The sequence below is a fragment of the Pteropus medius genome, unplaced genomic scaffold (genome assembly GCF_902729225.1).
Source record: "Pteropus medius unplaced genomic scaffold, Ma_sr-lr_union100, whole genome shotgun sequence".
NCBI lineage: Eukaryota > Metazoa > Chordata > Mammalia > Chiroptera > Pteropodidae > Pteropus > Pteropus medius.
The window spans coordinates 2,352,308-2,366,039 of record NW_024350922.1 but is presented as its reverse complement, the minus strand read 5'-3'; the positions used below and the strand labels follow the sequence as shown (position 1 = coordinate 2,366,039).

General features: G+C 61.1%; 1 protein-coding gene across 3 annotated transcripts in view; it reads left to right on the top strand.

The window, feature by feature from the left end:
• The window catches only part of EEF2K (eukaryotic elongation factor 2 kinase), a 55,746-nt gene that overhangs the window by 27,867 nt on the left and 14,147 nt on the right, over window positions 1-13,732 (top strand). For all 3 annotated transcript variants that reach the window (XR_005648066.1, XM_039840251.1, XM_039840250.1), the window contains 9 exons: window positions 2,872-2,972; window positions 4,837-4,897; window positions 6,064-6,101; window positions 6,498-6,669; window positions 9,666-9,815; window positions 10,079-10,211; window positions 10,415-10,542; window positions 11,207-11,408; window positions 12,787-12,854. Coding sequence is in view for 2 of the 3 variants with exons in the window: in XM_039840251.1 (XP_039696185.1) it covers window positions 2,872-2,972; window positions 4,837-4,897; window positions 6,064-6,101; window positions 6,498-6,669; window positions 9,666-9,815; window positions 10,079-10,211; window positions 10,415-10,542; window positions 11,207-11,408; window positions 12,787-12,854 (1,053 nt within the window). In the remaining variant the exon portion in view is untranslated. The remainder of the gene's footprint in view (window positions 1-2,871; window positions 2,973-4,836; window positions 4,898-6,063; window positions 6,102-6,497; window positions 6,670-9,665; window positions 9,816-10,078; window positions 10,212-10,414; window positions 10,543-11,206; window positions 11,409-12,786; window positions 12,855-13,732) is intronic.

Below are 13,732 nucleotides of genomic sequence, written 5' to 3'. Positions count from 1 at the left end.
CCGAGGTGGTGGTCCCTGCGTCCACTGCCCTCGCGGCGTCTGAGAGCTCTCACTCCCAGGCCTCCATGTCTCCCCAGCCTGGTGGCCGCCACGGTAGCACATCACTGGCTTTCAGCCCGGGCAGGGGCGGTTTGCCTGCAGTGAGCGCCACGACCTCAGAGAGCCACCGTTTCTGGCGGGGCAGACGTTGACCACCAGTAGTTGGAACCTTCATCCTTGTCCTTTGTAGACAAGGAAGTGGCCGTTCTCGCAGCCGGTCAGCAGTGTGGGTGGGACCAGAGTCAAAGCAGCCAGTCTCAGGATGGGACTTTTATACTGCGCTTGGAAAACACAGTTGCCTACAACCCATCTGTCCCCAGGGAGGCGTGCCATGGTGGGACAAAGGGTAAATTTGACCCTGTGAGATAACGCGCCCTCTAATGCTAAAACGGTTTTTTCCTTGACTGGTTTGTTTGTTTGTTTGTTTGTTTGTTTTGTTACTGCTGCTGCTGCTGTTTTGCTTGATGCCACAGCCTCCAGCCAGGAGGCGATTTCTGTTGCTAACTTGTTATTGAATGTGAGGGCCGCTGTCTTTGGCGTAGGGAGCGTCTGAGTCACCCGTTGAGAAGGGTGTAGCTGGAGAGCCGTGTGTCTCAGGGAGGGGACAGGCACATGTGCAGACCTGCTGACTGCTCAGAGCACCGTCCGCTGAGGCAGACAGGGTCAGAAGGCCGCCCCGCCACTGACAGCCGCTGGAATACGGGAGGAGACCGTGGCACTTTTTCAAACTGCAGACGTCCAGAAACTCCCTCCGTTGTAAAATTGTCACCAGCAGGGTTATTTACAATAGGGATACATCAGTGACAAGCGCAAAGAGTCTGGTCGTGGAGAACCGTGGGCGAGTGGTTAGGTCGGTAATGCTAACCCCTCCCGGCGGGTTATTCTGCCAGCCACCTCGTAAATGCACGAGGTCGTGTTTGTGTGAGAAAGATTTTACTCGTCCACTGCTCCTCGGAGTATGACTTAGGAGAACCGTTCTGGAGGAAAACTCCGAATGTGTGAATTTTAAACACGATTCCGCAGTTACTCCTCCAAGAAGCACGTCCCCCAGGGATTTTGCACAAGTGCACAAAGTTTACACGCGAGGGTGTTCACTTCAGCACTGTTTGTACTGGGAAGTGCTGGCAAGGGCCCAAATGTCCATGGCCTAAGGTTAGAGAAATACCTCCAGGTGCACTTACGCAGGCTGCACATGGTGACTCCCAGCCGTCTGTGCGTGTGACATGGAAGGACATCCACGGCCCCGTCAGGTCAGACGCAGACGGAGCGTGTGCGCCATCACATTCGTGTGTGTGCATGGCACGTGCAGAGGAGAAGGCCACATGACGGTCACGCAATCTGTCAGCCGTGATTTGCCAAGGAGTGGGGTCTAGGAAGGGCTTCTGCTTTCTAGCTCAGAGTTCTGTGTTGCTCGCCGTGTCCTGTGATAGGCAGAGCATGCATCCGGGATCAGGAAAGAGCTCCAAAGCCGCAAGTCCCGTTGACCCATGCTCCTGGAAGGCTGTAAACTGCATTGAGTGTCATTCCAGCCCTATAAAAACATGCGCTACAGGACCTGTAAAGAACTAACCCACAGCGTTGAAGGCAGATCTGAATTTTCTTGGCCTTCTGTATTTTCCAAGTGTTTTCATTCAGTGTGAATTAGCCTCTAAGCTGGAAGAAAAAAGTTATGGGCTTTATTTTTGGACTTTGCAGATTGGAAAGCCCCAGTGAGGGGCCCAGGGCTGTGTGTGTGTGTGTGTGTGTGTGTGCGCGCGCGCGTGTGTCTATGTGTCTGTCTGTCTATCCGTCCGTCTGTCCCAGAGGCTCAGCTTCTCTGCTTTGCCTCCTCTGAACCAGAGTCCCAGCGATGGGGCTCAGGCCGGGGCATAGCAGGGTGCTGTCCCCTTTGGGCCCCAGTCCATGGGAAGCTGGGCCCCTGAGGGCTGGTCGGTGGCTGAGGGTTGCCACTGGGGGTAAGGACATCTGGAATTGGCTAACCCAAAAGCCCTAGTTCACAGCAGGTTTTGTGAGTTTGGGGGGATGTTTCTGGTCATCACTACCATAGTGGGGGACACTACAGGCGTTGGGTTTCCCTGCATCCCCAGGACCTTGGCACGCCTGGTGGGAGCCTCTTCGTAATGATCTGAGCCCAGAACTTAGCGCTGTGTCAGCATGAAGACTACCTACCTGCCTTTTGCATGTTTTTGATATCCTCAGCATTTAGAGCGTTATGTTACCTCTGGATTTCATTTAGGGTAGTAAAATGGGGCACGTTTGTAATTTACATGATGTTTATAAATTCAGTCTTGCACAATCACCAACAATACTATTGCCTCTCATCGGTACATGTTTGCACACTCGTGTGTGTTTTTCTGTGGGACACACTCCTAGACGTAGAACTGCTGGGCGAAAATAGGGGAATGCATTCTGTTTGCTCCGACGGTACCAGGCTCCTCTCGGCAGAGGTTAATCCCTGTGGGCGTCTGTGAGGGCACCCGTCACCCCCCCATGCTGGCCAGCACACCGTGTCAACAGTGGTGAAGTGTTTTGCAGCCTGCACGCGGGGTTGTGGGGGGGGCTGACATCTTATTTTCATTCTCAACTTTCTGATCACAGTGGTGTGTTTCCCTATGAATGTCATGTTTCTCCTTGGGTCTCATAGTTAAGCCGGGTCACATCTGCCCCCGGGGCGGCTGTGCCAAGTGAGAGCAAAGGGTCTCTTGGGGACAGTGGTCCTGCAAGGGTAGTGGATAGGAGGTTTCTCTCTCACGGGGCTCTCTGTGGGGATGGATGGGGCGGGGCTGCTGTCCCAGGAGACCCCAGCCCAATGCTCCCCTGTGCCCTCTGCAGGAAGCCTGGAAGCATGCGATCGAGAAGGCCAAGCACATGCCTGACCCCTGGGCTGAGTTCCACCTGGAGGACATTGCCACAGAATGTGCCACGCGTCACAGGTCAGCGGCTCGTCTGCGGGTGCCGTAGGGTCCTAGGTCTCCAGGAGTCCTTAGGGGTGGGGGTTCCACCTCTCCTCGCAGTCACTGAGGCCCGAGCACCCTTGGGGATCAAGAAGAAGGGAACGATGATAATGCCGAGCAGCATCTGAGTGCGCATTTTTAAGGCACCGCACATCATCTCATTTAATCCTCATCGTGGTCCTGTACGTATTCGGCAGGCTAGGCCGAGCTCTGCAGCAGTGACAAGTACCCCAGGGGCTTAATGCAGCAAAGGTGTGTTTGTCACTCGGATGAAGTAGGGCGAGAGGTGGGCAGCTCTTTGGGGCAGCTCAGGGATCCAGCCTACTTCCGTCATGTGGTGCCATCTGGACACGGGACCCCCACAACCGCTACCAAATGGAAGAGCTGGGGGGCAGCTCACCAGCTTTTCAAAGTCCACGTTTGAGTCTCCCTGGCCCGGCTCTGGTGGTACCTCCATCTCTGGGCCCGTCAGACCCTCGCTCCAGTTGGCCAGGTCTAGGCCACAAGCCAGAGGGTGTGGGGACCAGCTCCACCCAGTCCACCTGTTCTGGGAATGGAGGACAGTGGTTCCCCAAAGGACAGTTGGGGTGCCGTTTGTTTCCTAAGCAAAGTGCCCGCCTTCGTCGGTGCTGGCTGCCGGCGGGGGGTGCTCAGGCATCCCTGGCAGGAGCCTCCGGAGGCTCCTAACCTAGAGGCTTCCCCCTCTGTTGCCGGTGCAGCCAGCCCTTTCTGGGGTCCATTTCCTGTTCACAGGGGGTTACCCAGGCTGGTTCAGAGTAGGTTCTGGTTGAAACTGGCCTGGCTCTGAGTCCCGGCTCCTGGGCGGGTTGCCCCCCGACCCCGAGCCTCCGTCCCCCCATCTGGAAAGCGGGCACAGCACTGTAGCAGCCTCGGGCTGCTGCAGAGGTCGGGTGCAGAGCCCCCAGCACTCAGGCCACTCAGAGCGCCAAGCGGCAGGGACCTCGGCGAGGTCGGCGGTCGTAGGAACAGTAAGACGCGGCCCGCGTTGCCCCCTGCCCGCCCTCCCCGTGTGTGCCTCTCAGTTTTCAGTCTCTCTTAAAGGTGAGGAGAGGCTGTTTGCTTTGCCTTGGTCTCTGCATAATGATAATAATCATCATTATGGTTCACCGAGCATAGTACCCGGCCCGGGCTGGTTTAGGGCAATTTGGCAGCTCTGGCGAGCCTTCCTCCTGCCGGGCCAGGGGGCGGCCACCTGCCAGGTCTCTGCTTGCGGAGCTGTCAGACTTCGAGAGGCCTGTTGTCACTGGGGCGGGGACAGTCTGGAGCTAGGGCTACGAATGGCTCAGCCCTGGGGGAGTTTGAGATGGACAGTTCTGGACCCCTCTCCGTCCCGCTCCGCCTGGCCGTGCATCCAGCAGCCCCTTTCCTGGCTGGACTCGGGGGGGCCCCACCCCTCCCCTCACGTGCACTCAGCTGCCTGGGCCGGGCCTCGCACAGCTGCCTGGCAAGGTCAAGGGCACGGCCGCGCCGTCTGGGGACACGCCGTTTGTTACGTAGACTGGGCGTCAGGGGATTTGCCCATTCGGTCCTTGCCCCACGTGTGTTCACCGAACGGCTGCGCACTCCAGGCCCGCGGTGAACAGGCCGGACGTGGGCCTGCCTGGGTGGGGTTCCCGTCCAGTGGGGGGCACAGAGTGCGTGCTGGGGGACACGTGGACAGGGCACCGCTGCGTTTGAGGAGGGAAGGAGGCCGGGGTCGGGGGGAGGACGGGACGGCGCCCACTGGGCAGGCGGGCTCGGTCCCCGGGGCAGCGGGGAGCCCAGCGAGCAACGGGATCAGGAGGTGGACCCTGCGCCCCGGGGGCGGTTCCCGTCTCTGCAGGTACAACGCGGTCACGGGCGAGTGGCTGGAAGACGAAGTCCTCATCAAGATGGCCTCTCAGGTGAGCGGATCCGAGCTGGGGGCAGGGCCGGCGGCTTTTCCCAAGCTCAGCTCACGCTCCCTCCCCTCCACGCCCCCTCGTTTGACGGGGAACGCTCTGTCGTGTCGAGTGTTGATTTTCTACTGAGCTGCGACTCACACGCCACGCGACATGCCCGTTTAAAGTGAGCGGGTCAGCGGGGTTAGTGTCACCGTGCGGTGTGGAGCCATCGCCACGGTCCAGCCCTTCCCTTGTCACCCAGCGAAACCCCGTGCATGCCCACGAGCAGTCAGTCCCGCAACCCTCACCTGTGCCCAGCCCTGGGCCACCACCTGCCGCCTCCCGTCCCCACAGCTGTCCACGTTCTGGACGTTTTGCATATTAATCACATATCGAAAGATTCTTCTTGGCCCTCTTGTCGACGGCCAGCCGGCTGCAAACACGCGGATCGGTTATCGGGCGTGGCAGGCCACCTCCTGCCACTGCATTGTGGCTTGAGTTCAGTGGCTTGCCACCGGCCTTTTGGGGACGCTTGGCGAGACGTCCCTCAGTGCGTCGCACACTCAGCAAGGCGTGCAGCTTGCTGGGCTCCGCAGCGTACGCACCATGCGAGTGTCACCCAGGCCAGAGCGTGGGCGCCACCAGCCCCCCGGGAGCCACCAGACCCGGGGGAGCTCGCCCAGGTCTGCGTTTCGCGGCAGTGGAGCGTGTGGCGGTGTCTTTCCAGGACGTCTCCTTCGCTCGGTATTTAGGCTCCGAGGGTCACGCCGTTTTTGCTGGAGCTGTAACCGCTCGCTGTGCAGTATGTCACCGAATGAATGAGCCTAGGGACCCACCTGTTACGCCGTGGGTGGACATTTAGGCGGTTCCTGCTTTTCTTCTGTTACAGACAGGGCTGCGAACACCCTCCCCCCGCCCCCACCAATACACACTGTCTCCCCAATAGTACCTTCACCCGGGCGTGGGGCTCTTCCACTCAGCGGGGTTGGGGGACACCCCCGCAGCCCCAGGCTGGCAGCTCTCTCAGCTTCGGTGCGGGGAGGGCGGGCCAGGCATGTTAGGGTTGAGGCGAGGTCCAGGGCACCCACTCGGCGGGCGACGTCCAGCAGGTGAATCTCCTCCTGGCTGGGCTTGCTTTGGTTGGGGCGTGGGGACCGCTGACCTTCCGTGCGGTGTCTGTCTTTCAGCCCTTCGGCCGTGGAGCAATGAGGGAGTGCTTCAGGACGTAAGTGACACACGGCTCTTGGGGGCCCTGCCCAGACCCCCTCAGGCTCCCGAGACGGGGAGCATTGTGACGTTCCTGGCCAAGACACAGCCAGTGGCCTCTGCTTCCTGTAGCTCATGGTCCCCTCTGTCTGGCCTCCACTGGCCCTCACGTTGGGCCTGGCTGCAGGGATGGGCTTAGGGGAGGTGGGGGCAGGGTGTCCTACTCATCCTGGCTCTGGTCCTTAGGGACCAGGGGATGTGCACCAGGTGACACTTTACCAGTGTCCCTTAAGCCCCCTGCCCCGTTCTTTGAAGGATGCTGTCCCACCTCCCACATCTGTCCCTGAGGACACAGGGCTGGGTCCCTGGCGAGCCGAGTGCCCAGGTGGAGCCCCGCTCCCTCTCCTCCCCACAGGAAGAAGCTCTCGAACTTCCTGCACACGCAGCAGTGGAAGGGGGCCTCCAACTACGTGGCGAAGCGCTACGTCGAGTCGGTGGGCAGAGACGTGTACTTCGAGGACGTGCGTCTGCAGATGGAGGCCAAGCTCTGGGGAGAGGAGTATAATCGGCACAAGCCCCCCAAGCAGGTGTGTGTGGCGCCCTCCCTGCCACCTGCCCCCTCCAGGGCAGCCGGGGGCCGCGTCCGGAGACCAGGGCGCTGGTGCCACGGTCACAGTGTCCCTTCGCCGTCTCAAGCAGTCGCTCATGGCAACTGCCACTTACCGAGTGTAGTGCAAAAAGTCATTTATTCGCCAAAGCGGAGGGTTGGGGTTGTTCAAGGTGGGTTGGGATGTTTACGTCCCATTTTACAGGTGGGGTTTAGTAGTTAGGTGTTTTGTTTTCAAACGACTGAAACCCACTCGAGCAGGTTTAGTGCAGGAAGGGAACACGTTGCCTCGCGGGGCTGAGCCGTCGTGCTGGCCGCGGGCCGCGCTGGCTCGCTGGGACTCTGCCTCCGCCGCCGGCCTCGGGGTTCTTCCGCGTGGCGTCCCTCCCAGCAGCTTCTCGACTTGTAGCGGCAAGTCGGCCACCAGCAGCCTCAGGCTCGCTTTCTGCCTTCTCAGCAAGTGTTTTCCCAGGAGTGACAATAAAAGTCCCAGAACTGGGTGTCACTGGCTGCGATGAGGCCGGTGCCTGTCACTGAGCCAGTCAGGAAGGCCAGACCAGGCAGGCCCGAGCCCCGTGCCACCGATAGAGCCAGCAGTGTGGTTCTTCCTCCCAGACTGCATGGGCTGTGATCGTGGCTCCCAAGAAAAGGCAGAGGGGAATGGGGTGGGTACCTTGTCTGCCCCTGGGGAACCCAGGACCCAGAGGGGTTAAGGGACCTGCCCCGATGGGCAGAGATGGAGCCAGGGCTCAACTCCAGGCGTTCCAAGCCACTGCCCACTCGACTCCTCCACTCGGGCCCCAAGGGTGCTGGGTGACGGAGGCCAGGCAGAGCTTCCTGTTGCCGCCGGCGTTTGAGGAAACTGAGCTCCCGGCCCCGCCCAGCCCAGACTCACGGCCCGGCCCTGCCACTGCTGGAGCGCCTGCTGGACGCACGTCTCCTGGGCGCCTTGGGAGGCCACGTTCCGGCAACCGGCAGAATTTATCGCGCACTTGCCATTTGCAGGGCCCTTGAATAAGCCCGTGAGGGGTGGACGTAAGAAGCCACAGTCTTCACCCCCAGGGCCTGTGGCCTCCTCGGTGACTCGCTGCAGCCCGGCCTCCGTCTTCCTCCTCTCCCAGCCCTTTCCTGCCTCGGGGCCTTTGCCCGGGCCGCGCCCCCCACCCCGCATCCCTCATTCTCTCCGTGCTTGCTTGGCGAGTTCCCTCTCTTCGGTCTCAGCTCCGTGAGGCCACCCCGTCACCTCTGTCACATTGTCCTATTTCTTCCGGTTTCTTTTTTCCCAGAGTAGCTGGTGCTACTTGTTCATTTAGGTGGCATTTCAGTCCCCCGGGGACAGATTCATCTTTCTTGTTTACTAGGTCCCGGCACCTGGATGCTCAGTAAATGAGGACGTGATTCATTGCTGAATTAATTGAGGAATGTGGGTGTTTGAGGAGAAGCTGGCTGTCCACCCAGTGAGCCCTCTGGCCAAGCAGGTGGCCTGGCCACAGGTGTCCTTGTGGAGGGGGGAGCCAGCCTTCGGGCGGGATTCCTCGAGCACCACCTGTGCCTGCCCCTCAGGCTGCTCCTAGGAACGGAGGCCGAGTTCGGGGCAGTTCTCGTCCCCAGCCCTGGGCCCCCCCGACCCCTGCAGCTGTTGTCTGCCTGTCCTGTGACTTAGCCGAGCAGCTCCCTGGGTGGCGGTTTCCTTGGGAGACCTGGCTCCTTCTGTTGTGGCAGTGTTGAGGAGGACTGGGTGCTGTGGGCCAGTCCTCAGGTAACAGAATATAAGTTAGTCACAGGTCTCCCCAACCCCCTTTACGCACCAAACACAGCACTTGCACGTTTATTCTGTCTACGTGATCAAACACACGAACTTGGTGCAAAAGTCAGCCAGGCGCGTCCCAGCTCCCCACAGTCCCCCAGGGCAGGGGGAGAGGCGCTGTTTACCGTTTGGCACGTGTTCCTCTCAGGTCGCGCCTGCCGATAATGACGACATCAGCAAAAGCTGACGGTCTTTCGTGCACCCGCAGATCTCCTCCTCGTTCTGAGTCTGAGACCCCCATTCCACGGGCGAGGAATCTGAGGCACAGAGAGGGGGTAACTCGCCCAGGCTTGCGGTGTCCGTGTAAGGCACGGCTGCGTTGCTCAGCAGACGGACCCACAGACGTGTGCCAGCGCGGAGCGGTTTCCTCCGACAGCCCTGCGTGGATGGCTCGGCGGGCTGGGGCTTGCCTCCCCAAACCGTCCGGAGGCCTGGTCGCTTCTGTCCCGTTGCTGCGCCATCCCCCGCGGGTGGCCCTGGACCGTGTGGTCGGTTCTGGCTCGCTGGCAGGTGTCCACCTTACAGCCTTAGGAAGGGACCGGAGAGGGGAGCAGGCTGGATGCATCCTCACCGCCGCTCGCTTTCCATTGGCTGGGCTTGGCCATGGCCACACCTAGCTGCAAGGGAGGCTGAGCAGTGTCACCCCTACTGGATGGCCGTGCATCCTGTTATAACTCAGGGACAGCGGCTGGCTCCAGCTGCTTGGCCTGTCGTAACAAAATACCACAGACAGAACAACAGGAATTTACTGCTCGCAGTTTTGGAGGCTGGGGTGTCCAAGGTCAAGGCCCCGGCAGGGTCACGGTGTGGTGAAGACCGTCTTCGTGGTTCATGGCCAGCACCCTCGCTCTGTGTCCTCATGTGGGGGAAGGGGCAAGGGAGCGCTCTGGAGTCCCTTTTACGAGGGCACTAGAGTCGTCGACAGGGGCACCACCCTCGTGATGTCATCACCTCCCGAAGGCCCCGCCTCCTGCTACCGTCCCTTTGGGGGTTAGGGTTTCAACATGTGAGTTTGGGAGGGGACATGTTCAGGCCGTAGCAGTTCGCATTCTCAGAGGAAGAGGGGACAGTGGATTCTGGGCACAGCGAGCAGCTTCTGCCCTGGCGGGCCGGCCCCCCGGCCCCCCGCTCCGGCCTCCCCGCCGACATGCTGCCGCGCTGCCCGCCAGGTGGACATCATGCAGATGTGCGTGGTGGAGCTGAGGGAGAGACCGGGCCGGCCCCTGTTCCACCTGGAGCACTACATCGAGGGCAAGTACATCAAGTACAACTCCAACTCGGGCTTCGTCCGCGATGACAACCTGCGCCTGACGCCGCAGGTGAGGCCCCTCGAGGGGAGTCCCGCGAGGCGGGGTCCCACCCCGGGCCCCGGAGGGCCCTGAGCCCAGGGAGCGTCCCGAAGGCGCTCCCGTGACGCGCGCCGTGGCCCGCACCGGCTGTCGGCCGACCCCGGGCCCTGCGCCTGAAGCCGGCCCCCTGCTCCTTGCGGGGAGGCCCCGCGTGGGCGGAGCCGTGCGGTCCGTGTCTCACGGAGAGCGGCCGGCCAGTGCCCGCAGCCCGGTCTCTTCCTGTCCCCCCACAGGCCTTCAGCCACTTCACGTTCGAGCGTTCCGGCCATCAGCTGATCGTGGTGGACATCCAGGGCGTGGGCGACCTCTACACCGACCCGCAGATCCACACGGAGACAGGCACCGACTTTGGAGATGGCAACCTGGGTAGGTGCGGAGAGCCGGCCCGTTTCCACGGGGGCCGCACCCCCTCCTCGGACCCAGGGAGAGCGGGCCCAGAAGGCGGAGGGCGCGTCCAGAGCTTGTGGACGTGTGGCCTGGGACGCCCGACCCCAGCCGCCCGGGTGTGTTGACGCCCGGCCCCGTCGCAGAGCAGAGCCAGGCACGCGACTCCCCCACTGTGTGTGCAGGTGTCCGGGGGATGGCGCTGTTCTTCCACTCCCACGCCTGCAACCGGATCTGCAGGAGCATGGGCCTCACGCCCTTCGACCTGTCGCCGCCAGAGCAGGACGCGGTGAACCAGAACACCAAGCTGCTGGTGGGTGTCTGCCCCGAGCCCGTCGGGCCCGTCCGCTGCCGGGGCCGGTCAGCCATGCTCCCCCGTGTGACGGCCACCCAGCCGTCACTGCTTCAGAGCATCAGGCTGGACGGTCCCCTCCACACCCATCCTCCCTCCCCAGGCGATGCACAGAGCCCCTGAGTGTCCCGCCAGCAGAGCAGCTGGGGTCTGCGTGACTCGGGCCCTTTTGACCACAGGGAGTGGATGAGGCGCGTGGCGGGGAGGGGAGGTGTGTGGTGCGTGTGTTTGCACGTCTGTCTGGTGTATCACTGGCTGGCTGGACGAGGCTGGGACCTGGTTCTCGGGCACCTCGCTGTGTCCAGGCTGTGCCCGCTCCACCTCCATCCCACCACGTGGACCAGGTGTCGGAGAATGACCAGCTTGGGGTCCCAGACAGTGACACATTCCCAGCTCCGGGCAGTGTGTGTGTGGTCGGCACTCTGGGGGTGCTGGCCGTCAGGCCCTTCGAGCCCCTGTTCTAGATGCCCCCTCTTGGGGGCCTTCGGGTTAAGCCCCCACAGGCGACTAAGCAGGCTGGGCGACAGCGGGGGCCTCCGGGTTGGGGGAACAGCAGGCAGCAGGGAGAGCCCTCCGGTCCCCAGAGGGTGCCTGTGGGACGTGAGTGTCTCTGCTAATCCTCCAGCAATCAGCCAAGACCACCTTGAGGGGGACAGAGGAAAAGTGTGGGAGCCCCCGAGTGCGAACCCTCTCGGGGAGCCGGCCGCCCCTGCTGCTCCGCCTGTCTGAGAACTCGGGGGACGAGAACATGAGCGACGTGACCTTCGACTCTCTCCCCTCCTCCCCGTCTTCGGCCACACCACACAGCCAGAAGCTGGAGCCCCTCCGTGAGTGATGGGGGGGCTTGGTCCTGGTCCTTGTGACTGGAGGGGGACGGGTGCCAGGGAGAGCAGAGCCACACTGGCTTTCACTTCGTGTTGGAAAACCGGACCCACGATCCAAAAAGATTCCCGGCCCCGGGGGTTTTACGGGGGAGCTTTGTTAATAAACCTTCGAGACGGAGGCTGTCCACGTGCTCTAACGACATCGGGGGAGACCACGCGATGTCTTCGGTGCGCTTTATGAAACAGGCACAGCCTGACAACAGCACAGGAAACTGCACGCGGACCTCACTCATCGGAATAGGTGGCAGACATCCTAGGGAAGGCGTTACCTTTGAGGGGGGTCTGTCGTAGAGAGGGTTTTTGCCAGCGTCCGAGGGATGCCTAACGCTAGGAGCAGGATTCGTGTCCCATGAGGAGGTCAGGAGAGAACAAGCGCCGTTATTTCTGAAGTCGAAGTGGCAGAGTTTGCCGACGATGTGACGTGGGGTCTGCGGGAACCGGGGGCCAAGGCCGACGCCAAGGTTTTGGCCCGAGGAGCAGGACGGGGTGGCCTTCCGTTCAGCCGGGGACCCGGGTTTCCGTGTCCGGGGTTAGGGAAGCCTGGGGGGCTTGTCCACGGGAAGGCCTTGGCCACAGCCTGGGGCAGGAGTCGACAAGCTTGCTCCTAAGAGGCCCGAGGAAGTATTTAAGCCTCGCGGGCCTCACGGCGGCGTCTGCGTTTGTGACCTGAGCACAGCCGTCGGCGACGTTTACGTAGGTGTGGCCGTGTTCCAGTAACCTCCATCCGTGGCCTCTGAATTCTCAGTTTCGTGTGATTTTCACGTATTGCAAATACTCTTCTTTGGACGTTTTTCTACCGTTTAAAAGCCATCCTTAAAAACTACTGAAAACAGGACACAGACCACATTTGGCTCGCGGGAGCTGGAGGCAGGAGACAGACTAGGGACCGCCAGGAAGTGGTGGGTTTTTGAGCTATCCGAGCTCCCCCCGCAACACACACACACACACACACACACACACGCACTTGTGGCTCCTCATCGGGCCCCCAAATGTACAAGTGGCTTCTCTTTCTCCACATCTGTGCCCCGTGAGGGCCAGCCGGGGGCGAGCACACATGCTCACAAACACTGGACGCAAATACCTTTGAATGATGACAGCTCTGAGTGGGCACAGGGTAAGCCACTTGCTCGGGGCCCCACAGCCAGCAAGTGGGGGACGTGGAGAAAGTTCTGGAGAAAGAACCGTAGCCCCCAGGTGCTGGCAACATTCTTCCTTTTTTGTGCCTTTCTTTGAAAATTTAAAAGCCTGGTGGTGGGGGGCGGGGCTTGTGACCTGCCCCAGCCCTGAGGCCAGCACATCATCTCCATCTCCCCCTGCGCAGATTGGCCCGTGTTTGCCGACCTCGATAACCTGGGACCCCGAGATCATGACCACCTGGACAACCACCGGGTGAGTGGAGGGGCCGGGAGCAGGGCTGGGACGAGCGGACTCACTCCCGGCGGGAACTGGGGTCGGGGTGAGGGTGAGTGCTCAGTACAGAGGCGGCAGCCCAGGTGCGCTCCGGGCACCTTGGAGGGTCGAGGGTGGGTGGGGTTACGCGGCGAGGGAGAGCCAGGTCCTTCCCAGTCCCCAGCGGTGGCCGGAGAAGGGGGCACCCAAGTCAGCAACAGCGTGACCTCTGGTGACTGCCGGGCTGGCAGGCCACGTCCGAGTGGACGGCTGTGGACTGCTGCCTCAGGAGGCGGCTGCGCTGGGTGTCACACGTGTCCCTTGCAGCACAGGGAGCTGCGATGCGCTCTGGTTGGATAAACAGGACAGGACCCTGCAGCCTCTGGGTGACTCAGCGGTGAGAGACCAAAGGTGTCCAGCTTGCGTTCAGGCAGACAGTGTGGAATCGAATCGAAAATCGATAGGAATTTTAAAAACAGACTTTGCGGAAATGTCGCACGTGCGCAGACCGCAAGTGTGCTTTAGGCGGAGCCCTCGGTGGCTCCAGAGGTGCACATCCCCTTGGGACTGCTTTTCAGAATCCTTGCACGGAAGGGAGTAAGAGCAGCGGACACGCACGGAATCGTCACCGTGGGCAGACGGTGCGTGAGGGCTTGGGAGGCATTCAGTTAATCCTCACAGGCCATCAGGCAGATACTATTTTTTTTTTTTATAGTAAATTTTGTTGTAGAATCAGAAGACATTTTAGAAGTTCAGAGTACGTCCCCCATTCTCATGGTTGAAAAGGTGCCAAAGATTAGCACGATGAGAGGTCTCGCTCCCGTCTGTCCCTCAGCCACCTGCCCCCGTCTCCAAGATCAGCCACTGCCCTTTACCCC